Source organism: Lepisma saccharinum, chromosome 30, assembly GCF_977018435.1.
Source record: "Lepisma saccharinum chromosome 30, izLepSacc3.1, whole genome shotgun sequence".
Lineage (NCBI taxonomy): Eukaryota > Metazoa > Arthropoda > Insecta > Zygentoma > Lepismatidae > Lepisma > Lepisma saccharinum.
Genome location: NC_139258.1, coordinates 36,434,504 through 36,462,059, shown reverse-complemented (window position 1 = coordinate 36,462,059; position 27,556 = coordinate 36,434,504). Strand labels below are relative to the sequence as shown.

The following is a 27,556-nucleotide window of genomic DNA, read 5'->3' as shown; positions in this document are numbered from 1 at the left end:
TGATCGTGATATTTCAGTTCTGTCTCTTCATTTGTATACATTGGAGGGTACGACATTCTTGGATCACAAAACATAACAGTTATTATTTATATTTTTAATGAATGCTTTGTGATTTTTTTCCAGAAAAATGTACGTTTCTGAAACCTTGACATATGATTTGCTTTGTTTCCTTTCAATGACAGTTGCTACAAGATGGCAACTAAATCAGGGACTTGTTCTCTCCCTCGTTTTTCATCTTAGCTGACTCAGTGGCCAAGCATGTTAAGCTATCGACTTTCAATCTCACCACTGAAGTTCTAGGTTGAAGTCCCGGCCAGTGCATGAGCTTTCCTTGTGAGTGTCCCATCATTAATTTCCTTTAATCATCACTCATCCTCATCTTACAATTAGCCAAAAGTGGTTTAAATAGCAATGAAAGATAATATTGCAAATACATTTTAAAAAATATGCATGAGTATGCGAGTAAGACAATTTTATCACACAAAACACTAACGTTTGGTTGACAGAAAAAGAAGTGATTTTAAAAAGCATGAATACAATATCAAGGAGAAGGCATGGAAGCACTTGCTAAAACTGACAGATACTAAACTTTCTTTGTCTATGTTTCATCTGTGATATCACGATTTTACAACTCCCTTACACCAAAAATGGGCCTTATGAACAGACCTTTCAAAGCAGGTGGTGGTGAACAGGTTCATAGACTCGGGTTTTATATTGTTTCAAGTGGAATTCAAGACAATCGACACAGTTGACAAGAATTACAACAAATTTAATGTGAATTAAACTATTACTTATTAGCAAGTAGTCTCAAATTTAGAATTTAATATAATTTCTTTTTTGTTTCCACCTTGTAGGAGTTTTCAGCTCCAGAACTTAGCTCCGCATTTACGGCCACAAAAAATTGAAAAGCAAAAGGAAGACTCAGGACCATTTTTATTTACACCAATTCATTTTGGGTCATTAGAAAGGAAAGGAACAAAGACATCAAGCAAAATGGGTTAGTATTAAAATGCTAGTCAATTTTTTTTTGCAGATTGCTTCATGTGATCACCGTTATTTATTTCATTAAGCTCCACTTTAATAAAGTAATTTACATCTCCGTCTTGGTCTTGTAAACTTTTCTATTCTCTTTTGTGTGTGCTAAAGGGTGTTTCATAAAGTGCGCAGTTTTTAAATCACTTGTCATTTTTTTGTTTGAAGGTTGGCAACACTGTTCTTATCATTTTCATAATCTCTGATCACTCCGATTAGTACTTGAGAAATTTCTTGGCATTTGTTGAGTTTAGTTGCCATGGAGCGGTTCAGTATCGAGCAGCGCGTCGTTATCTTGAAAACACATTACAGAAACGGGGGAGTCTTATGCACAGACAGTTCGTAATCTTCGCGCGATCTTCGGATGTAACAATGACTCCCTGCAACAACAGTTAGGAGGTTGGTGAAGAAATTTGAGATATCCGGGTCAGTTGCAACCATAAATTCGCCTGGGCGAAAACGTAGTCGTCACACAGATGAAAACATTGCAGTAGTGCAAGACAGTGTGAATGTTAGCCCCGCGAAGTTGCTTCGCCGTCGTTCACAACAGTTGGGGATAGCGGTATCCTTAGTGCAACGAATACTGAAAGAACACGTTCATATGCACCCTTACAAGGTTCAGTTGACGCAAGAGATCAAAGCAACCGACCATGTGAAACGAAGAAATATGCCATATGGACATATGCCAGACATCATTTTTCACTTTTAAATCGCATACGGGTATATGCTGGACACTTTTCAATTATTAATTCGTAGTGAATGTGTAAAATAATAAAAATAAAAATGCCAGCTTTCATGCAATTTTAGCTGAGTTATTGCATTTTCAAAAACTGCGCACTTTATGAAACACCTTTTACATATCCTGTTCAATGAATTGTCCATGATTTATTCTAATATCAGAGGATGAATACAGTCTATTGAGGTCAGTAGTATGCAATGTGTGGATTGTGGAATATTAGCTGAAGAGTGCAGTAGTATTTCTATTACTTTATTTATAACATTTCAGTTTGTGTAAAATTTTCATTGCATTCATTATCTTTCATGTGATGATGTAATTTACTATCATACCTTTTAATCCCTAACATGGAAAGTAATTTACATATTAATGCAGTGTTGATAACATCATTTGTGTGCATGTTATAATGCTACAGCAGTATGCATTTTATTGATGCATCAATATGCTTATATCATCCAATACCACCAGTATGAATTATTCTGTCTCATCCCTAATTTTTAACAAATTGTCTTCTCGGAATGCTGATATGTAATACATTACTTGTTTACTGAAAAGCTGCTTCAATTTTTGTTTCAGAATACTATTGGGTTGAAGGTGATGTGTGTGAAGTAACGGTTAAAGTGTTTAACCCCCTTCCATTTGAACTGAAAGTTTCAAATATGGTATGTATGCCCATTTTTTTAGAGGAATTATCTTTGTTACTTTTTTCAATGTAGAATTTTTATAGTAGATTCTTATTTATCACTAGTTTCATATTTTCAGGCGAAGAAATGTGTTAAATGTATTTCTATTGCATTATCTTTATTTCCTGTCATGTAAAATTCTGTGTTGTGTGTGTGTGGTTATCTAGGCTTGGGAAAGTTCTGGGAAACAAGGATGAAAAATATAAAATCCACTTAAAATTACCATAATTTTCCATCTGTAAAAAGTGGTTATGCAAACATTTAAGAAGAACTTAGATCAACCTGAATGTGTGTCTTCATACATGTAAAATGTTCCAAATATATTTTATTAACCATCTTGGATTGGGTGCTAAGATGTGAATGAGAAGTTTGTGAAACATTACCTGTTAAAAATAATCAATGTGCTTTGTATGTGTGTGTGTGAGAGAGAGAGAGAGAGAACTAGATTTTAGCAAAATAGTTAAAGCAAGATATATATTTGAAATTTTCTTGGTGTGTTTAACCCTTAAACGCCGAGGCTGATTTTCCAGGTATTTGCACTAATGCCGAACATGTTTTCAGCGGGAAGTTTGAAATTCTGATGACCCTGCCTGACTCAAATAATTCAATTCATCCAACTCGCTTTGTTATTCTGTCATACCCTCCGCAGCAACTTACCTAAGTAAACACGTGATGCAAGGCTGACAGAAACAAGGCAAGTCATTCAACAATACTTCCTTTGTAATCCTATGGTGCAGTTTTGTGAAACAGCAAAGAGCAGTCTGCTGTTTTCCAACCTTTTGTTGGAGGCTAGAGGCTTTTGACTTTCTTTCCCTGCTGCCTCCCCTCTCCTGCTACCCCCAACTATGCTTGTGGCACCAGGAATGTTGGAAGATCCTACTTCTATTGCCTAAAGTGTGTTTTGAAAAACCGAAAATGAGATAGAAGTGATGTTTTCGTAACCAATTCAAATAAATTGCAAAAAAGTCACAATTTTTTGGACACCTCCCCCCCAAAAAAAAATAGTAGCAATGAAATTAAACTTTATTAATTGTTAATTACATGCCTATAGACTCATGCAGAACTCAAAACATTTATCTCCGATCATTATCCAAGTTACAGTATGTTAAAAGTGTAACCTATTGCTAGAAAAAGTTGCTTGTGACACTGTCACAAGCCATCCTTAAGGGAAATACTTGCTGTAACACCCATGTCACAGCCCGTCCTTTTAGGGTTAACATGAAATACCTTAATAGTAATTTTTTTATTAATTTTTCATTTCAGAAACTACTCACTGATGGGATTGTGTTTGAAAGCATCCCCTCATCCTTGTCTCTGCCAGGTGAATCTGGGCCACACCCTGTGAACTTAGCAGGAATACCTAAAGAAGTTGGAGAACTCCATATATTGGGTAAGCTAGAAAATATTTCTCAGAATTTGATGATGTGTGAGAAGTGACCATTTTCTTTCATTTTATACATCTACTGAAATAACAATATTTACATACCATAATATAAAGGTTGCAGCATATCATACCAGAAACTCAACGTTACTATTTCATTGTTGGGAGTACCAAATTTTGAAACTGTATTATGTAGTGTAATGAAGGTGCCTATGATAAAATGTCATGTGGTAAAGATTGTACAGTAATATGTGGCTCTTGTTTTTAATATATTTTGATGGTACTGGTTGAAAAATAATGCAGTTATTGATGATTATATACAAAAACTAAACTACTATTTAAGGACTTATTTGGAAAATAAACATCAAAATTTTGCATCATGGTTGGAAGGGCGATAACTCTTGGCGCTCAGTTTAAACATTAATTGGGCCTTTCGGCATGATGGTTTAGTGGATGTCTTTAGTCTTGAGAGATTTTTTATTAACAGAATAAACCAATTGTTGCTTCAAAGTAGTTCCTTTGATTTTGCCTATGTGCAATTTGCTTATTGCATAACAAATTATGAATAACATCTAAAATTCTATTAGCAAAGTAACACCACAACCTTTAGAAACTAGGTTATGTTGTTCACAGTACAGAGGATTCTAAGGTGGTTTTTATGCCTTGCATATTTATCTCAAGTCTTTTATAATTTCTGAAGTCTAAATTTTCACTGAATACATACAGTGGAACTTCGATTTTACGTTTTTCAGGAGACCCAGCTGAAAAAACTTAAAATGAAAATGCAGGAAAATATAAGCCAAGGAATGTAAAATCGGGGTTCCACTGTACGGGGTTTCTAATACTTTCGTCAATTGTTCTTATTATCATACAATGTTAATTGGACATTATTCATTGTCTGGTGCTTCTATTTTACGTATTCTAACACCACTTTTTGAGAGCGCATCTCTTCTGTCTTCAGGCAAACATAGGTCGCTAACCTTCCAAGAAGTGCCCATGTTTTTTAAAGTAAATATGTGAATAAAGATAAAGTTCCCTGTGCATGTAGCACCATGCCATGAAGGCACATTTAGGAGATGTAGGAGTAGGACCCCACACATTCTCAATCTCAGCCATTTTGGAGGTGATGTGATCAGCACCATGCTCTGGCCATCTTAACCCATCTGCCCTCAGGAACCCATTGATTTGAGGCTGGGTCAGCCCCAGAGTCACTTTATGAGGGGGACAAGGTCAAAAAACCTCTACCTTAGATCACATACCCCGGGAATCGAACCTGGGTCTCCTGCATGACAGTCAAGTCAAACACCCTACTGACTAGCCCACCGCAGCTCCTAAATATGTGAATCCATGGTTAGTTTTCAAACAAAACTCTTTATAGTTACCTCTTGAATAAAGCATTCCAAGTTTTTCATGCAACACCTGAAATTTTATATTAATTTGATATTAATATTTAATCAGTATCTGCAAAAATTTCTTATTTGTCCATCCCTAGTATGAGGGTGAAGCAATAATTTATCTGCAGTGCAGTTACTAGATGTGGCTAGAAAAAAACCGGATCGATGCTGCTGTCGACGAACGGCAAGCGCGTCAAGGTCAAGTGGTGCATGAGTGTATAACGTGATATGCTGCCTATCGACTGTGTGATTTCCAAGGGTGCCCGGCGATCAGTTCCGCTGTAGCTTGTGGACGAGGTGAACCGTACATCTGTGCTCCGTCGGAAAAATTTTAAGTGTGAAAGTGGAACAGCGTATCAATGTGAAGTTTCTTATGAAATTCAGAAAATGTGCCACAGAAACTTATGGTTTGTTGAAGGAAGTGTACGGAGATAAGTGTTTATCACGCACGCAAGTGTTTGAGTAGTTTCAAAGGTTTAAAGAGGGACGAGAAGTGACCGTGCATGACTTGCGTCCTGGACGGCCTTGCACGTCAAAAACGGAATCAAACATTGCAAATGTCGGTGAATTGATTCGATATCCGTGGGATTGTGTACATTAATTGTACTTGAAGGTCAAACTGTCAACCAACATTATTACATTACTGTGCTGACGACACTTCGTGAGCGAATAAGACGATGACCTGATTTGTGGAAAAGCAAGTCATGGATTCTTCATCAGGACAATGTTCCAATCCAAACGGCATTGTCATTCAAGGCTGTTTTGGCCAAGAATGGGATCCCAGTGTTAGAACATCCAGCCTATTCACCGGATATCGCTCCGTGCGACTATTTTTTACTCCCAAACGTCAAATCAGAACTGAAAGGAATAAGATTTATGACCGTAGAATCTGTGAGAACAAAAGCGACGGAGGTCACGAACATGGTTTCAGAAAATGATTTCCAGCAATGGAAGATTCGTATGGAGAGATGTATCGATAGTGCAGGGGAGTACTTTGAAGGGGTTAATGTTCGTTTTGTACAAAATAACCAATAAAAGATTTTGTAGCAACAATCCGGTTTCTTTCTAGCCACACCTCGTATATCTGTGTTTCTGAAGTTGCTCGGTAGTTTAAAGGTGTGTCAGGGGCTGAAACCCATCAAAGACTTTAAGCAGAGTATGAGAACAGTGTTTTGATGCAATGGACAAATGGACTAAAGTTCAAAAGTGGTCTCACATGTGTTGGGAGTCCCGGCATGGGCATCTTTTTCTTTCTTCATGCCAGTCTATTTGTAAACATCCCATTGTGCCATAAGAAACACGCTGTTTCCATGCTGTGCTGAAAGTTTTTGATGGATTTCATCTCCATGTTATGCCTTCAGACTGCAAAATATGAATAACGAAAGGGTCACATTTAGTTCAAATGGAGAGATGAGTGTTATTGTCAATGTCACAGCAGTCACAATTCAACACACCAAGCAACTTTACATGTGTGCAGCAGTGAGTGTCAGAAACCACACCTATTGATGCATGCAAAATAAAATGACAGTGCAACTATTCACGCCCTCATACATTTAATTTTTTTCCTTACACCTTGTGCAATAATTACTTTTTTGTCTTGGGAGTCATGTTTTTTTATTAAATTTTAGAGCAATGTCAAGTTTCCGTATCCAGGCAAACAATAACTATCATTATTTTTTCTTTTGTAGTCTATGGTTATTACAAGCATAAAAACAGTTTTTTTCATTGTGACATTTCAGGAGAACACAAAGCTCCCTTCATCAGACATTTATTTTTAGTTTGATTAAAGCTACAGTTATAACAATGGTTAACTTTTAACAAGAAGAATCAGTTATACAATGGATGTTGTCAGTGTTATTGTTGTAATATAGCTACTTAAAAGAAGAAAAAGCTTACTATCTCTCTCTGGAACTCGAAGGTTTATGGCTGCAGCAACACCAGCCTTCCATCTGTCCCTATCCTGGGCAAGATCAATCCAATCTTTTCCATCCTTACCGGAGGTGTAAGGGGTGAACTTCCACATAGTACACCCAATTGTCAACCTCACTTGCATGTAGTACACCCTGCATTTTGCAGACTAACGAGGCTCTGGTGTCTGGACCCACAGCCAGTATAATCTTCGTATGACTGGGTTTGTGGTTTCCTGTGTTTGTGCTTATGTGTGCTGAGTGCCCCTTTACAGCCTCAGCTTTTAACCCAAGTATGAATACTTGAAGATTTTACATACACGGCATTTAGAGTTATTTTAGTTATGGCAAGGGGCTGGACTCCATATCATGTGACAGGTTCAAAATAGCCTTAGTGTTGATGCACCCAAAATTTTAAATTCAAATCCATCCTTACAGATTTCCTTTAGGTCCATCTCAACGTTATCCCCCCCCCCATCTTTGTTTTGGCTTTCCTACAGACCTCTTACTATCAGGTTTCCGAAAAGAATCCTGTAAACTCTTCTTTCCTCTCCCACACGTGCCACATGGCCTGCCTCCCTAAGTCTTTTTGATTTAATTCAGTCATACAATAGACGAGGAAATTAGTTTTGCTTCATTCCAGTATAAATACTGTTTTAGTTCACCATTTTTTTATTATTATTTTATTTTTTCAGGACATTCAAATCACGTTCTTGGAGTAAAATCCAATTGTAGATTAAGACATATGAGAGGTCTACCTCATCCACTGTATACTGTTGACGTTATTCCTTCCCTACCTCAGATTCAGGTAACTGCATGTTTTAATTTCATATTGCTAGGTAAAATTAATAGTAGTTGTACAATTGTTATAATAATTTGTTTAGTAATTACAGTGTTTTTGTATGCTGCCTTTGGTGATGCATCTATGTAGAGCACATGTTAGACTCATTAGCATGTGGCATTAGACTTTATCTCTTTTATTATTGTTGAATAGACATTGCTTTATATCAGCTATAAATGTGGTAATAATTACAATACAAAGTTATAGTTTTGAAAGATGCTTATTGTGATGTACATGGAACATGTCAGAGTTTTTAAGTAATTTATTATCATTACTATGTGTATCGATAACTTACTAAAGTAAGCATATTGCATGTTTGGAGAGTTTAATGGTGCTTCTTAGGCACACTTACAGAAGCTTTATAAATACATATGCAGTATAAATGGATTTTCCAAGTTAGTTCTGTTTGAACCTTGATTTTATCAGACAGGGTGCTGTGAAAGGTATCAAAATGACAGAAAACATTTGCAATGCGTGAATATGTTGCCACGGCATGTAGTCAGCAGAAGCTAATTGACTTGCATCCTAATCGCAAAAAACATGTGGCACTACTGTTCTTTTTCTCCATGTAATTAATTAATTGTAATTTCAGGTAAAGTATATGTTGTAGTATCATATTGCAGGGTGTCTACTGACCTGGAATTATCTTGGAATCTACTTTTGTACCTGGATAGCCTGGAATTTAACCAGAAACCTGGATTTTTCTCAATATTACCATTTTCACTACATATGTTCACTTTACTTAGGGGCTTATGTTTTGTGAGTATGTGGATGGCGACCACGGGGATACCTCAGCAGAGTCTGTCACTGCCTCCACTTGAATTTTGGGGGGAATGCTGCGATTCAAGGGATTTATTTGTTAATTTTGAGAAAGTCAGTGAAAGCTTGGTCCTGGGTATGACCAAGTATGTATGAGTATGAGTAAATTTTGTAAAAATAAAGTTACTGACAATTCCCCATCCAAGAAGAATATGCAGTAACATGTAATTATATAAATTAACATATGCTTAGAATTTAAATTAATTTTTAGAACTTTTGTAGTAAAAACAAAATTTAAAATATATACTACTACCAAAAGATATGAATTACATGGCAGTTAAAGGTGAGAACTCAGCTTGCTTTTGTTAGTTACTGCAAATTTTTCTCAATTGGCCTTCTGGTAGGTGTTATTAACAATAACAACTTTCAACTTTTCTTTGTTTAAAAAAATATAGACCTGGAAAATAATATAAATAGACCTGGACAAACCTGGAAAATAAACTGGAATTTAAAAACACACATTTAGTAGACACCCTGTATTGTAACTAATAATTCATATTTCAAGAAACTGTAATTGCATTGAAAATTTTATGCGGTGTAATACGTACTGACATTTTTAGAATTTCTTTTTCTTTCTCTACATCATTATTTTTTTTCTTCTGCCTTATTCTGTTCATTGGAGTGGCTTTTGCCACCTGCCACCTTTCGTAGTGTCCACTGAGGTTAATACAAGGGAGAGTGAATAATTATCCACACTTTTGCTCTAATTTCAACATGTCAATAAACTGTACATTTTGCATTTTGCATTGCTTTATTGTAGGGATGGGCCAATATGAAATTTTGGCTGATACCGATAAAGTACTGATATAAAATGTACCGATAATCGATATTCTGCCGATGTGATATATAAAATTCCAAATGAACCTTGGAGAACCTGAATAGTTCATTGTCCTCCTTAATAAATGCTTGTTTCCAGCTGACTGCAGTGCAAGAGAAGTTGCATATTTAGACATTTGCTTTTTTTAAAAACTACGGCATGCTGATTTGATAAAAATTATAACAAAATGGCAGAATTTGCACTAAATTATAAGATATTTATAGATATATTGGATCAGTAAAATCAGTAATTTTACGGATAAACTGCCTATATCAGCCAATACAGGTAGAGTACTGATTAATCTGTCCCATTCCTACTTTATTGCATATTTGGCCTTCATTGCTCATTTCTTCTTCTCATTCGTCATCGCCTTGTAATCAATGGGTCCCGGGTTCGATACCGGGTGGCACATAGTGGTTCGGATCTCACTTTAAACTGTAGATCCAGTCCCGATTAGTCTTACTGTGCATAAAGTTGACTTAAAACACCAACTCAATCAATCCTTTCCTCATTGTCACTCAACTCTCCATTTGACCCAAACAAGAAGAGCAAGCAGTGATCCATGGTCTGAAAGTCTGCCAGAGGCCGAAATCCACTGAAGACTTGCATCACTTCATCAATGTCACTTGTCATTTTGTCAGAATCATGGCACGGACTTGCTTAATGTTGGGGTCAGTAATAAAAATAATAACCCCCACCTACTGAGGTGGGAGATCATCCAAACAGTAATGGGGTGACGTGTGGTCTTCACGACGATCCTCCAGTAACTTTTGCTGGGTTACTCTATTCATTCGTAGCTCCCCAATTTCTTCACGATGGTGGGTGGTCACCGGTCCCATACACAGGCCGAAATCTCGGGAGAAAGGTTGTTACTCTTGCCCCAGTAGACTCGAACCTGTGCACATCCCATAGCTGGAGCCCAAAGCCTGGCGCCTCAGACCGCTCAGTCAATCTTGTGGTCAGTAGTGAATTTAGAGCATCCTGCTTCTTCATGCTTAAAACAGGTCCCACCATCTTTCAACTTCTCAATCCATTTTGAACACCCCTCATTGTAGTATTTCTTGTATGTACGCATTGCTTGCATTGTAGAATTATTTTCCTGTAGTTTACGGTTGTTACAAGCATAAGAAAACAGTTTTTCGTTGTGACGTTTCAGGGGAACACACGCTCCCTTCATCAGACATTTATTTTCATTTTGACTAAAGATACAGTTATAACAACAGTTAGCAATTTTTTAAACAAAAAGAATCTGTTATATAATGGATGTTGTCAATGTTACATTGTTGTAATATAGCAACTTAACTGTGAAAAGAAGCAGTCTGTTTTATTTTTATTTCAGATAAAAAAAAATTGATCACATTATTTCTTATTTAAAATTATGAATCCCAAATATCGTCAGGTAATTCAAAGTCATCATTGTTAAATTATCTAAATTTAAATTAAATTAAATAATGAAAATGGTAACATAGATCCAGTATGGAGTTTTCTTTTTCACAAATGGAGTAAGCCACCATCTTTAAAATTTAATGTAAGAGAAAACATCAAGAGACTTTGTAAAAACAATGATGACTTTGAATTACCTGATGATATTTGGGATTCATAATTTTAAATAAAAAATAATGTGATCAATTTTTTTTTATCTGAAATAAAAATAAAACAGACTGCTTTTTTTCACAGTTAAGTTGCTATATTACAACAATGTAACATTGACAACATCCATTATATAACGGATTCTTTTTGTTTAAAAAATTGCTAACCATTGTTATAACTGTATCTTTAGTCAAAATGAAAATAAATGTCTGATGAAGGGAGCGTGTGTTCTCCTGAAATGTCACAATGAAAAACTTCATTGTAACATTGTACTTTCCCCATATTGTGATGCAAACATTAGGTGGTACCACTGGTACACCTTCAGACCACAAGAAACAGATCACTGCTTGCTGTTCTTGTTTGGTGTAAATAAACAGTGGCATGGCAATGTTTTCTCTTCATCAACGAGAAAAGAAAATGAATGATGGTATGCACTAAGACAACAGATTTACCCTGTATTGATGTACACATGCAGAAAGCAATACAGCTGACCTAAAGAAAATTACAGTCAAAGTGCAGATAATTATGGACTCTCCATTGTAGAATAATAGAAAAGAAAACGTTAATGGATAATGTAAGCACTTGCTACTTGTGTAACTACTAATAGTACCATTTCCAGCTGCTTTGCTGATGCTCATTTGCTTATTGGTTACTGCTTCTTGCAGGTTTCAACTTCCATGCCCAAAAGTGCATCGTTTAGCTCTCTCGGTGATAGTTCTCACGTTGTGACGAGTGCCAGTGCATCTCTTTATACAGGAGAGAGGTAGGTTTGCAAATGAAAATTAATCACATTAACTGGTAGGCATCATGCTTGTTCATATAAGTTGCTTTTGTATAAACTGATGTGCATACAGGCCTGCCAAGCCATAACTAAAAAGCTGGTCACAACTTTTACGTAAATGAGACGAGATGACTATTTTTTTCAGTGTTGGTACTAGGGCTGAGCAGATCCTGCTGCTGATTTATCGGTAGCGGTTGAATGTTATTTACCAATACCAGCTGATACTTTTCCGGGGTTTTGATTGCTCACAGGATCCAAAAAAAATGCCATAGAACACTTTCACGGAGTCTTAGTTATCCTGGAAGTTATACAAAATTTGAAGTTTCCTTTGATTTTGTAACATTATTATTATTGGAAAAAAAAAACTATTTCGTGATTACATAACTGGTATTTTTATATTCTGATATAATTTTTGAAAATTTTGTAGCAAAACTCTAGTAAATTGATGCTTATAATAGGAGTACAATGCGGGCTCACTAACATTAATCAATGCTTGGAACAACTTTTCATTGTTCAAGCGTCGGTATCGTTAACTGTCGAAATCTGCAAGAGTATCAGTATTGGTTGAAAGAAGTATCACCTCAGCCCTAGTTAATATATGTTATACGTATTACGATCAAATGAAAACTGCAATTAATTTTTTTCCACTATTTTAATGCAGGGATAATGTTTGAGTGTTAATAATTTACTATATAGTCCCCTCCCAATTCAATGCACTTCCGCCATCGGATAGGTAGTGCTTCGATACCGCGCGATAAAAATTCTTTCGGTTGACTGTGTAACCACTCGTGTACCGCCGATTGGACTTGAAGCTCTGCCCTTCAAGGCGCTCCTTTAATGGACCAAAGATGTGGAAATCAGATGGTGCCAAATCTGGTGATTATGACGGATGTGGTAGGCACTTGAAGAGTAGGTCATCAATGGTTTTCATGGTTGCACGAGCAGAATGAGGACAGGTGTTATCATGCTGAAGCAAAACACATGCACTCAGCAATCCCCTTCGCTTTGTGTGTATCGCTGGCCTCAAATGTTTCTTGAGAAGGTAGGTGTAGGTGGCACCAGTCACTGTCGTACGTGGTGGCATGTAGTGTTCCAGAATAGGACCTTTCTTATCCAAGAATAAAACAACTCGATGAGCCTGACCCGGACGGGGTGCATCAGTCAATAAAGTCGTACCTTCTGCGAATTTCATGCACCAATCGTAGACTTGCTGCTGTGAGAGACAGGCATTCCCATACTTCGTCTGCATTCTCCGATGAATATCAACCGGATTCACACCTTCACTCCATAAAAATCGAATAACTCCATGCTGTTCCTGCTTGGTGCAACTGCATAGTGGTGCCGCCATCTTGAATCAGCTGTTACTCACATCCAACCCCACCTACCGGCACTGCTTCGTACTACCAACTCGGAAAGATGTCAAGGACTGTGTCTGCAAATTTCCAAATGCCTAGAAAGAAAATAAGCTTTTAATGGCCCTTTGCGGTTTTCATTTGACTCCCTCATAGTGTATAGTTATAAATACAGTATTGGCCATATTATTGGACTCATTAGTTGAAAAAATGAAACACAGATAACTCATTTTATATAGAGAAATTTGACATTTCATGTTTTGTGATACACATTGCAAGTACTTTTTGAGGCCATTTTAATCATTGTTTGTGTACAATTCCTTTTCACTCTTTTTTCCTAAACTTCAAACCTCGTGACTTATGAAATTACATGTTGCTCCAAAGATACAAATATAGAACACCCTTACAACAACCAGAATTAATATTATTTCCTTTGTTATAACCAAAAAAATAGCATAAATAACACAGTAAACAATGTACGTTTTGTTCCAAGCATTTTTGGCGAATGTGGAAAGAATCTTGCTGCCAATCTATTCTTGGGACACAGTAAAAGAAAGGATTGTGGGAAACAAGCAGACAAACAGTTTAATACCATAAAAAGTTATTATAATCGTCAAATATATTTAGTTAGAACACTTTGAAGACAAGGAAATGTGCTTCTTTTTTACAATGAATCCAGTTGTTACGTTACGTCGTTCGCCGGCCTAACAGCTTGGCTACGAGAGGGGTTTAAATGTAAGAAGGGGGAATAATCAATGCTCCTTTGTCTTTCATCTATTTATTATGTACAGGCCGAACAGGTAAGGGGGTGAACATGCCTGATCCAGGTTTGAACTACTAAATACTGATACTTAAATTACTAATGTCATCAATGTACCTGATCTGGTCTGTCACCGTGTGGTCCGTTGACTGTGTGTACTTTGGGCAATGCCCAACCTTAACCCTTGCATGGATGCACTTCACGAGTTGCACCACTTAGACCAACCACTCACTTTGCCCGCTATCTTCACACTCTCTGGTGATCTCGTCACCTGGGAGCTGGCTAGCATTTATGTGATGACAAAGAATTTTATTTCCGGCTCGTGATGCAATAATTTGGCCAATACTGTATATACATATATATGTTTGTATTGGACAGAACTTTCCATGTGGCACACAAATATCTTACTACACCCTCAACCTACTTTGCAGTGTTATTTGTATATTTTTATACATATTCTTGTTCTGGATGCCTTTGAAGATCAAATGATTGTTTTGGTATTGAAATAATAATAGCCATGATAAATTCAAATCTGTTTAGGTTTACCCTTGTGAATTGCAGCACAAATTTTACAAAAAACTCTTTAGGTTATTATACACTGTTATATACTTTGTCATACTTTGATTGTTATAAAATTCAGTGAATGATTAAAGCGAGTCACCGAAATTGATACGTGAAGAAAGTAATTGTTTGCAAAAGACACACAGAGTATCATACATTTGTTTAGCTATTCCTTGAATAAATTTCACTGAATGAAAATTTAAATAAAATTGTGAGTAACAAATTCCATAATTTATGTTCCAGCCAAGAATGTACCGTTTCACTCACAAATGTTGGTCATGAGCCAATAGAAATGTTGGAAGTATGCTTGCAGTCCCACTTGGATCGTGAAACGGAGAGAGAGGTCTTCCAGTGGAGTCAAGAAAATCTTCAGTCCCAGTTGCCCATCCTGCCTGGAAGCACAGCGAGTTTAACTCTCTACTTATTTGCTTCTGGCGAGTTCTTGGTTCCTGTACGTGCATTAGATGAAGGTCAGAATTTAGTCATTTATTTACTTTTTGTATTTTTGTTTTGTTACATTTCATGGTGGTGTACAATATAGGACAAAGACATTAGTTTCAAAAAAGAGGGAACACTAAACTCAGATGATGATAATAATAACCCGTGGCACAACAGCCCATTGAGAGTCCGGGCCTACCTACTGTTTTCATGACCAGGTTATGCTACTCATTCGTAACTCCCCAATTCCTCACGATGGTGGGTGGCCACTGATCCCATACGCAGGCTGAAATCTCAAGAAAGATTCCCCAGGGGACTCGAACCTTTGTGCTGGAACCCAAAGCATGACACCTTATACTGCACCGCCACTGGGACGGACAAACTCAGATATAACTCAGATATTTAGATTAAAAAGTTGCAACACAAAGCAGTCTTGTATCATTCAGCTGAGCAATTAGAAACTTCTCTCTACTTATTTATATTCAGTTAAGAGGAGTTGGATGGAGAAACAAGGAAGCAGTAAATATAATAAAGTGTGACCCAATGTAATTAGAATATTTTTTATGACTTTATTCTTTCCGACAACTCATATTCCAATACCTCCTACCTTCAAATCTGTTTTCATAGACGGCTATGAGGACAGTGATATAAAGTTGCATAAGCATACAGAATAAATTATGTTCACACCCAGTTGGGAGCTTCATACAAACAGCACAACATAAGTTGGTTTATAAAAAATATGAAGAATATTAAAGAGAATTTGATTCTTGACATTCTTGTAGTTTTGTGTTTGAAGTAAAATAATCAACCTATAATATATACTAGGGATGGGACCGATTAATCGGTACTCTATCGATATAGGCATATCGGTGTATCCGTAAAATTACCGATTATTTTACCGATCCGATATATCGATAAATATCTTATAATTTAGTGCAAAATAATCAAGGGATCCCAGGTTTGATACCCGGTGGAGGTACATTGTGGTTCGGATCCAACTTTAAACTGTAGGTCCAGTCCCAATTAGCCCTAATGTGCATAAAGTGGTCTTAAAATGTCAACTCAATCAATCAATTAATTTAGTGCAACATTCGGTAATGGTTTCGATTGTTTTATGATTTCTCCTAGCTCAAAGACTAATTATAGAATTTTGGAAATCATTGTCAGACGAAATTTGAACCTCCTTAAAGTAATGAGCACTGTTTGGACTCGAAAAAAAGTTATTTATGTTGAAAAAAACAGCTTGAAAATTACCTTACTCACTTCTCATGGACAACATATTCTCCGTCGACAAGCGACATTAAATATCGTAGAAGCATGGAAATGAATGTAGAAGTAAATCGGAACCTTAGTATAATGCATTTAGGGACTTTATTTTAATGCTGAGAGAACCAAACCTAACCTGCCTAACCTAACCATGAAAGCATATATTGAACAAAGCCTTAAGTAATCGCTAAAACTCCGCAGTATGTGTTAACAGATGTACATCGAAATCGAACATGTAAAAATTGCATTTGTAGCATGATGAAATCGCCATAAAACAAAAGGAACTTGGGCCCAACATTCTGCCATCTTGTAATTTTTATGGATGATTTCCATGCCCTTCTTTCTAAAAAAGTAAATGTCTAAATATTCAACTTCTTTTGCACTGCAGTCACCTCGAAACACTCGAAACACACATTTATTAAGGAGATCAATAACATTTCAGGTTCTTGAAGGACAATTTCTAATTTTATATCGGATCTGTAGAATATCGGTTATCGGTATTGGTAAATTTGATATCGGTACTTTATCGGTATCGGCCAAAATTTCATATCGGCCCATCCCTAATATATACATTACTGGACAATAATGTATTGCTCAGTTTTATGTGAGCATCCAATGCAAAACTTCAATTCACTCTCTATGGACTTCATTGGTGTGAAGTTTTATTCCAGTGGAATCTTCATTTTACATTTTGCAGGGGAAGACAGTGTAATTCGGATATCCGAATATCCAGATAATTTGGATATACAGATAATCTGAAATAGTATGGATATCTGGACAATTCAAATATCTGGATATTTTGGATAATCTGAATATCAGATATCCAGAAATTTTGGATAATCCTAATATCTGGATAATTTGGCAAAATATCCAGATAATCCAAATATCTGGATAATTCAGATATCTATCCAGATAGAAAAGTATCCCATATCTGGATTTGCCCATCCCTTGATTGAACATATCACATGGGGAAAATGTAAATTCCAGACACATGAAATTAGGTTCCACTGTAGAATCTCATGAAATGATATATGTAAAAGTATTCAAAGTCTATCTTTAGAGCTACATACAGTATTTATGGTGAATATAAAAGTCAAGATTTAAGTACAAGAGATTGGCAGATTGTAGGATCAAAAGTGGTATATAAAAATGACATTTTGGTGTTTTAAAATATACTAATTACACAAAGTTAACATTGCCTGTCTAATATCACATGTATGTAGTTCTCAGGTAATTAGTTCATTCCTTTGTAAAGGCATCCACTTTTGTTTCCCAAATCTTTACTGGACAAGGTGTACCGGGTTTGATACTCAGTGGAGGCCCAAGAGGTTTGGATCCCATTTTAAACTGTAGGTCCATTCCCAGTTAGCCGTACTGTGCATAAAGTGGGCTTAAAACACCAAATCAATAAATCAATCAAATCTTTAGTGGAGAATTAATCAATTTTCCCTAGATTTGCATAATACACAGGATAATTCAGACTTCAATAAGTATTGTGTTCATTTCACAATTTGCAGTTCATTTCACATCATTTTGTGACAAAACATACCTCATCTTTCAAAAATATGAAAAATGTTATTTCACTGCTTGTTTTTATATATGTTGAGTAATTGTTAATTCATAACGTTTGTGTGTTTCAGCATTAGAAATGAGTAGCCTTGTGTCAAGTAGTCAGCCTGCTAGTCTGATGTCTGGTCCCAGCTCATTGCCATCTCGACTGGGCTCCCTCACTGCAAGTAGTGGTCGTCGCCATACAAGGAGAACAGATTCCTCTGCATCATATGCATCCTTTAGGTAAAGTAGTTTACTTTTAACACAATCCTTTTAATAGTTGTTCAGACATAGTTCTAAGGAAAAACACCATAATATGAACATTTATAACAATGATTTTAGAAAGGGGAGAAAGCCTTTAAGCTCAGTTGATTATATTGTACAGGGCGGTGCGTAACTGTGGAAAACAACAAATAAACTCCATCCTCAACAGACCTCTAAGGCCCAAGGCCTGCCCGAGCAGCATTTTCATGGGGTGACCGCTGTTTTCGGGCTTTGAGACCGGAACAATGTTCCCCAAAGCTGTACCCTGACTCCGGTAACTGTGGAAACTCCAGTCTAAAATGAATACAGGTAGGATAACGTGAATCAGACATGAAATAAAAATTATGCCCTTTCTCAATAAATAAATTACAGGAAATAATTTATAACTGAAGGCATACATAAATGCATTTTCTCAAAATATGCTGAATATTGGTCTCCAATAGATGCTTGTTGCAACGGTGGTGGCACATAGTGGTTCGGATCCCACTTTAAACTGTAGGTCCAGTCCCGATTAGCCTTACTGTGCATAAAGTGGACTTAAAATACTGACAAACCAAACCAATGCTTCTTTTGAGTCCACTTCATTACTATACGGCATATGGTTTTAAAAGCGATATCGGGTGGGGCCAGGGAGAGTGTGTCCTTGGCGACCAGCCAATGGCAGGAGTGCAACGTTGGACAGTTAGGGAACTGCGGCACGCAAGTTAAACACCATGTCCTGTATTTTTCTTGTGCGCAAGAAATTTTTATGAAATTTTCCACTTTGAAGTTCATTATAAAATGGGCCAAGACATTTTGAACTGACTGTTCAAGTCCCATTAATTTCTGTCGCCTATAGCCGGAGTTATTGTTTCTCGAAGAAACACTGGGAAACAAATCGTCTCTACACGCACATACAATTACCCTTTCATTTTCCTTCCGTCTGTTTTATTTTGTTGCAGTAAATAAAATAAAATTTCGGTGTTATAGTGATGTACGTGTGTATATAAAATGACATTTTGGTTTTAAAATTATGAATATAATCCTAAATTTGATTTAAAATTGCACTCATTACACAAAATAAACACATCCCTTCTGATTTGTAGTTACCAGAGTATTAAGTTTATTCCTGCATAAAGTGGTCCATTTTTGCTTCTCAAATATTTACAGCAGAATAAATCAATTTTCTGTGAATTGCGTAATTCTCAGGATAATGGGCCTGTTCATTGCCAAACTTTTCCGGTGGTGGCGCCACTACTGTTTTGTCCCTAAATAATTTCGTTCGTCATTTGGTTGCCCTAAGCTTTACATTGGAGCGCAATGGGATGGCTATTCAAATGTTATTTTCAATGAAGGTAAGAATTTCTCGTGTAAATCGATAATAAAAATGGGTTTAGTAAAGCTTAAAGATTATGTAGCCAGTCATAAGTTTCCGAAAATTACGTTCTCCTGAACCTAAGAATTAATATATTAAAGCGCAAAGAAATAGTTGCGAAAATGAGCTAAATATAATAGTAAGTTTATGCACAAAGAACACTGAACTTGACATCATTTGGGTCGTCTCTAGCTGCCATGGGTCGAAAATACAAAAATTTAAATTTTTACACTATGCTTTCCTTTTCTTCTGGTTGTGAGCATGTGTAATTCAACAGCGGGTAGGAATTAAAGAAACTTGCAAAATTATAAAGAAAAATGTATTAACTGCGTAAACGCATGATATACAGGGTGTCCCAGAAGTGTCTCCCTGATTATAAACTTTATTCATATCCGCTATTTGCAAGATAGAGATGTGAAAGTGGTGCCAAAATGTTGGAAAACTAACCAAGTTTTTTTGTTGCAGTTTGAGTAACGTGGCTGTAGTGTAGCAGTGTCTGTGCCCAGAAAACCGGAAATGTTCACAAATCAGGAAAAACCTCAGCATGTCCTCTGGTATCACTAGACCCGGTCATCAATAATAGTGCACAGGAACTTTCAAATGTCCAGAATTCTTTCGTCTAGAATATCTGCCATCAATAAGTTGGTATTTAAAAAATGGAATTTATCTTCATTCCCAAATCCTGTCGAGTCCAAAAAACATTGTATGGAAAGATGCCACCCGATGTCAAGAGCATTAATTCCGGATTCCTTGGCACTGACACTGCTACACTACAGCCACATTACTGAACCCTGCAACAAATAAACTTGGTTAGTTTTCCAACATTTTGGCACCACTTTCACATCTCTACATTGCATATAGCGGATATGAATAAAGTTTGTAATCAGGGAAAGACTTCTTGGACACCTGGTATATTATTATACACTATGACTGACATTATGCCCTATCCGATAATTTAATATTATACGTATGTTTTCATTTTATTAAGCAGATATTCTCCCCTCGTATTTTCATCCTACTTTTTCTTGGTAACAACAATTTTAAAATTATAATTCCTGTAAATAGTATAGCCCTAGAGGTTGCGAGACATGAAACAGAAGAAAAAATATTTTTTGTAATAACTATTCTTGTCGATAAATGTGTGTATGTAAAACAAAGGACCATATTTACTAGCTACGTGGAATAGTATATTATCACGTGAAAAAAAAGTCAGTTATTAAGAACAACTATAAAAATAAAAGTATCAGTCGCGTGGAATTATTATGCATTATTCTTTACTGGATTCTCAACAATAGATCACTTAAATTGTGAAAATTGCAAGTGACGTAAAAAGGTGCTGTGCAAATTTTAAGGCTTCTTTGAGTTTCGATATCTTTTCTGTTGTTGACGATCGTCTTTTCAAAACTCTTACATTTACAGTACTGATTATTTAACTATCATGTTCAGACATTATTTCTGAGGTTAAGATGATATAAAACTTGCAATTTAATGTAATAGCAGCACTAGTGGCGTATACTAGGTTAAGAACCTGGGCTATCGCACCATATCATAGTGTTTGAATGGACAAAAATTTGCTGATGGGGGTGTTTTTGTTTTTTTAACTCAACTTGGGGTGGCAGGTTGAAGTGATGTGACCCTGTGATTAAAAATATACCTCATAAATAAAACATGGAAATGTACACTGTCATTAAGAAAAGGATTTCAAGAATTTCGTTCTTATTTGCATAAATAAGAGGCCCATATTGTGAAATATTATGTAGGCCTATATACGAGAATAAAAATAAACTTTCAACCTACCTATTTTCACGATTTTAAGTTCGGGTACTCCTTGTTGGCGCAGTAGTAACATCTTTGCCTTGAAACTAAAGGGTCCCAGGTTCGATACATGATGGTTTAGATACCACTTTAACTGTAGGCCCGATCCCCATTAGCTTATCTGTTCATAAAGTGGACATACAAGAAAAATCCACAACCATTTGGAGCTTATCGTCATTCGTAAGCCGAATAGACAGCTTGTTAATTATATCCCTCATATCAGTTCACTACACAACACACAGCACATATCATTCACAAAAATACAATCCACTCACTACTGTATTCACATGCTGCCTCTAAATAAATTCCGTGCATCAAGACCACTCGACGCGATCTAGACTAGAACCGGTCCTTGTCATTTCGGTAATTTTTAGATGCACTCATAAACCATTCCCGCTCAGCCAACAATTTTCTACTCCCCAATGTATCTCTAGTTTTTTGAAGGTCAAGGACCTCATTTTCAACTCCTCTGCAAGCGTTCAATGATGTTCTTGTTCCTGCCATATGACACACTTTCCCCTTGTCTGTGATCATTTGGCTTCAAACTTCCCCATTCCTGGGAAAATTACATCCTGGGAAAAAATGGTTTGCAACATTGACCCAGACTGTTGAGGACGTTCAGAGGGGTTTTTTTCCCCACCATATGCAACCCTGTTCTCTCTCCTGTAACAGTTTGACTCCACAATTCCCCGATCCTGGGGAAATTACATGCTGGGAAAAATTGGTTTGCAACATTGATGGGAGCCCTGTCAAGCTTACCCGTCACCCCCAAGGAGTTGCCCACCAGCTGGGCCAGCCATCTCGCGATTTCAAAGAAAGCGGGGAATGTTTTGCAACTTCTAAGAAATAGGTTCATTTACTTATTGAAATGAAAAATTTTATGCACATTTTCTGATAGATTTTTTTTCTGTATTTTATTCACTGAGTCTGGGCTTTGCAGATAGCCCCGAATATACGCCTCTGAGCAGCACGTTCGACATCAAATTCCCCATGTATTTAAATGGGAGAACAAATGCCGATCAAAAGCGTGGGGACACAACAGAGCTGCTGCCACCTACAATAGTTTGCTTTGACCAGGCCGATTCAAACTTCAGAAAGTGTCGCATTGGTAAATAAACTTTAAGTTTCGTGTTTAAGAGTCTATTTTGCATTTTGCAGTTCATTTAGCATAATTTCGTGACAAAACAGGCTAATAAAAATGCACCTCTCACCTTTCGGAAACATGAAAAATTAACATTACCATGTGTCATTTCACATTTCGTGTTTTCGTCAAAAACGAAATATGCATGCCTCTAGTAAATGCAAAAATCATATCAGATTTATGGGTGATACTACAATTAGGTTACTTTTAACGTGGAAAGCAAGAACTGGGAAGTCTACATGGGTGTATAATATGTTCATTGTATACTGATATCTCTTTATTCAATTACTGAAGGATCTCATACACCATGCTAATGACTTGAGTGTTGGCCAGGTCATTGATAAACTAGCCATCTTTGGTACTTTTCTTCAGGATGTTGGGTTAACACCACTTTTGGGCTTCTGATTTCAAAACATTCAACAAGTAAATTGTAATTTTATTATTAGTCTGCTGAATTATACTTAGTTCATGCTAATGATAACCAATTAATACACTGACCTTCATTTCGGAACAAAAGTATTCGTAATCCCATTAGTCAAAAAAGTATTCTCCAAAGCATATGGTTATTGATAGTAACTAGTGTTGCCTTTTGTGCCATTTATTGAAAACTACACATGATATTTTAGTTCTGTCTTTTTTTGTTCTTTAATATACATACGAAGGTATGACATACTCGCATTACAAAACAATATATCCATTGTTACTATTATTAACAAGTGACGTTTAAAAGTCCTTCATTTCCTCTTGGTATTATGGGATAGATTTTATAAAAAGGGGTGTAACTTCTCAATCACTGCATTTTTTTCTGATGTATTTCACTTTTACATGAAATAATGAGAACAAAAGAACAACCTTAAAACGAGCGACAATTAGGGGTCCAGTGGGGACATGGGGGCAAAGGCCTAATTATTTTCCAAAATTACAGCATTCGGAAATGTTGCATAATTTCCAGTTTCAAAGTTGGGGCACATGTTTACTTCCTAATTTGGTCCATCCTGTGAAATTCTGGAAATTCTTCCCATAACACACAACATTTGGTGCTCTTGTATATTATTATTTTTTCCCAAGAAGTAGCAGTCTCTTTTCAACGAAACTGTGAATGATTGTAGGAATGTACCACTGCTACGTAATACATTTTTTCATTCACTTTGGTCTATTGTGAGGCCATAGGGACATACCAAATACCATTTTCTAATTTTAATTTTTATTCTTCTTTCTTTAACACAAATTAAGAACAATGTATAAATTTCACCACTGCTGAAAGCCCTGTCATTCCAAAGAAAAATGGAACCTATCTAATGTATGTATGACATTAGTTCTTGAGCTACAATTTTTTTTTTTTCGTTTCTTTCTTCCAAAAAAGTCTCATCTGGAGAAGGTTTGCCCTTGTCTGAGGCTCTGTCCACTAAAGGTTAAATAATATTGTAACTAGGTAACAGCAATGAGTTTTACCTTTGATAAACAAACTACATATTTAGACTTCAGAAATTCAGGGCATGCAAATTATACCTCTAATCATAAAAATATAACAAAATGGCAGAATTTTGCAGTCTACAGTCTGGCGAAGGGAAATGAAACTAGCTGGAAAGTACGATTCCAAACGCGAGAGGGGAAGCAGGTAGAACTCACCAAACCACCCTGTGGCATTTTGCTTGTATTTGTTTGCTTGCTTGCTGTGTTGTGTTTGTGATGTCTCTTACAATTCGTAACAAACAGGTTCGAAGTGGAACAAAGAAAACTGTCATTTTGGTCCCTGTTGCACATTCTACAAAACACCTCGATATAATACACAATGCCACATACCATTCAGTTCCTACATTTTATTTGTAATACTATGTATAATAATAGTAATACTATTATTAGTGAATACTAACCTGATTACTGCTGTGTACATTTGTGCTAATTATAATATTTACTCAGGAGATCAATTTAATTGAATGATCAAAAAGAAAGTTACAAGTTTATCTACTAATGTGACTTGATGAATACTTGCCTGATATATTCTGTCTGCTTATATACAGTATATGGATGGCTATTTTTTTCATTCTGTACCCTTACATAATTCGTAAACATCTCTATGTATTTTGGCAGCGATATTACTACGTTTGAAACTTCATTGTTGTTTCCACAGCAGACCATTTTTACGGAACGCAACCCGCTTCCTGACGAAAGTGCCGTCACCCCTATTTTGCCAATGAACATGCATGCGTACAGCCAGACAGTAGTTATAATATATCAGATTAGTTGTAAGATGGATATATACAGTGGAATCCCAATTTTATCTTTTTCTGCATGTATTTACCTTCTTGGTCCCATTAAGCCAAAGTAATTTTAAAAATTTCCCACATTTTTAATTCTTCAGTCATCCCCTGAAAATCATATAATTGAGGTATCACTGTATAGTCATAGAGGACTAATATATACCAAATGTGGACTGATAACGTTAATTCTTGTTATGTTTTTTTTTTTTATTACCCAAGTATGTACTTGTCATATTGTTTTGTTTAGTAACCAAAAAATGAACTACAGGGTGAGTAAAAAGTCAGGTTACATAGGAAGTTTTCCTTGGCCCGTGAATGGTTGAATGTTCATGGATCTGTCACCATGCTCCCATTGAGTGGCCACCACAGTCTCCAGACTCTTATGAAGGAACAATGCATTGTGTAATGTGCAGACATGATTATGCCAGACGTTCTGCAAAAGGTTCTGGAGAACTGAAAATGTCGCGTTCACAAATGCATTGATGTTCAAGGTGCACACATTGAAGATATACTATAAATCCCTATGTAGACTATTGACTCATCCTGTATTTTTAAAGGAGGTGTTATTATTATGTATTAATTAATTGTATTTTTTCCTGCAGATCTGGCTCAAGTACAAGGTCAGGCAGCAGCTTAGGTTCATCAAAGTGTCCACGTCTTTCAGAACTTGCTTCTCCATTTTCATCAAGGGTAAGCATTTTACATGCAATTGAAATAGTATTCATGCCTTCTTACGTTTGTTATGCTAGAGTAAGTGGTCAGCTTAAAATTCTACAAAGTAAAGGGTTCTTGGTTTGAACTGTGGGCTGAGGCATAAACATTCCTTCCTGCATTATTCTTATCTATTCCATCTAATCATCATTGGGCCTCCCCCATGGTGCAGTGGTTGTGTCATTGCCTTGTAATCAAGGTGTCCCAGGTTCGATACACGGTGGAGGCACAAGTGGTTCGGATCCCACTTTAAACTGTAGGTCCAGTCCCGATTAGCCTTACTGTGCATAAAGTGGACTTAAAACAGCAACTCAAACCAAACCATCTAATCATCATTGATCCGAAGTTAGGAATGAAAATAAATTCCACTTTTGTGTGTGTTTGTTTATTTAAGCTGATCCTTAGTGACAGATATTCTACATAAGATTGTTTTATTTTTTGTTCATGTATTTTCAGTATTGTTCGATATTTTTTTTTCTTTTAATATAAAGTGCAGTTTGTATCACTTAAAAACTTGGTTATTAGCATATTTAAGGCGAAGGGGGACAATTACGCACCAGGCATGCATTTATTCCAATATCGTCGGAATGAGCAATGCTACTAAAACGATCTCCACCAGAAATGAAGAGTATGAATTTCTCCGCATGTGGCAAGTGGAAGCAGGTTGCTAAGTTGATTATTAAGCCTTATACGATTTTTGAAAAATATGATGAATTAGTATTTACCGAATCCCATGTATTCCTTATGGAACATCAACTTCAAGTTACGGCTCATCAAATGGGAGTTTCGACTTTTCCTACTACTATGACATAGTTCAACGTGTCCTTTTTCTGTCCATGTACTTTTCTACGTCATCGGATGTTTGATATCCCCGAGAGAACGAATAAAATAATGGTCCCATAAGCCTAGTGCATTTCTCCTTGCCTCCTACGGCCATTCTGGCAGTGTTGCCAAACCTGATGTGCATAATAGAGCTAAATTTCACCATTAATATAGCTAAAGAGGACTTTCAAGGAGCTAGATTAACGAAGGCAGCATAAAGTGCCTACTAGGGTAATTTTAGTTTACCGTTAACTTTAAAGTGATGGCAATTTATTCTTAGTTTTCACCACTTAGATTTTGCGGCATCACCCATCTCAATAATCGAATGATGTTAATATAAAATCGAAAATAAAGGGTTCCCGGATAACAAAATTGTCATCTTCATCTTAGCCACAGCGCTATATATAAAAATACATGGGGAGGAAAGAAGAGGTGGGTGACGCAGCCTATAGCTATACGAATATCACGTCACGTGCAAAATGTACACTCATGGCAAAAGTTTGGTATTTATGGGCCGGAGCCAGTGGTGGCATCATAGTGGGGCAGAGGGCGGGTGCCACAGTTCACAGTCAAACGAGTGCACGAAAGAGCCAGATCTGGTTCCAAAAGAGCGAAGTTGGCAACAGTGATCAGCAGCTGCCCCAGCGAGAAAGACTTAGGGGAAATTGTCCCTCCTCACCTTAAACACCACAAAATGGTCTGGAAACTTATTTTAAGATTGCGTGGAAAACCTAAAAAAGTCACGGAATTTGTTTTCCCATATGTGTGGGAATCCTGAGTAATCTCCTTTATTTTTATGTTAGCACTGTTCATTATTATTATCTTTTTAGACTATTGAAGGCCTTCTGAAAATCAAGTACTCTGGTGGCCCAGGCCTTGCAGCAGGCTACTGCCGAGTATGTTCCATTGCCATTACCTTAGAAGTTCTTCCTTCTGTGCAGATCACCAAGTGGGATGTTTTACCTGCAGAAACGTAAGTAGAGTACAACGGTACAAATCATCATATGAGAACCAGAGGAGCATAATTCCAAAAATGCTGTTTTCAGTTTTGTTTAAATAAACTCCTCTGAAGAAATCTATTTGGAGTCAGATCGAAATATCTTCACTTCTAATCCTTAGCAGTAATGTGGAGTCACGTATCTCCAATTTACTGACTCTTTTTAATTATTATATTATTTTAATTATTTATTATAATTTTAATTATCAGGCATATTCCTAAGAAAACATAATTTCCTCTTTCCTGTGAATTTGATAAATTGGAGTTATGTCCCTCTGGTTC

The 27,556-nt window shown here is 36.5% G+C and overlaps 1 protein-coding gene across 3 annotated transcripts in view; it reads left to right on the top strand.

Annotated features, from left to right (window-relative positions):
* brun (trafficking protein particle complex subunit brun) overlaps positions 1 to 27,556 on the top strand; it is a 114,309-nt gene that overhangs the window by 65,998 nt on the left and 20,755 nt on the right. For all 3 annotated transcript variants that reach the window (XM_083115507.1, XM_083115506.1, XM_083115505.1), the window contains exons 10-18: positions 855 to 997; positions 2,345 to 2,430; positions 3,715 to 3,841; positions 7,829 to 7,941; positions 11,866 to 11,963; positions 14,898 to 15,124; positions 17,999 to 18,152; positions 25,347 to 25,434; positions 27,108 to 27,250. In XM_083115507.1, coding sequence (XP_082971633.1) covers positions 855 to 997; positions 2,345 to 2,430; positions 3,715 to 3,841; positions 7,829 to 7,941; positions 11,866 to 11,963; positions 14,898 to 15,124; positions 17,999 to 18,152; positions 25,347 to 25,434; positions 27,108 to 27,250 — 1,179 coding nt within the window. The remainder of the gene's footprint in view (positions 1 to 854; positions 998 to 2,344; positions 2,431 to 3,714; positions 3,842 to 7,828; positions 7,942 to 11,865; positions 11,964 to 14,897; positions 15,125 to 17,998; positions 18,153 to 25,346; positions 25,435 to 27,107; positions 27,251 to 27,556) is intronic.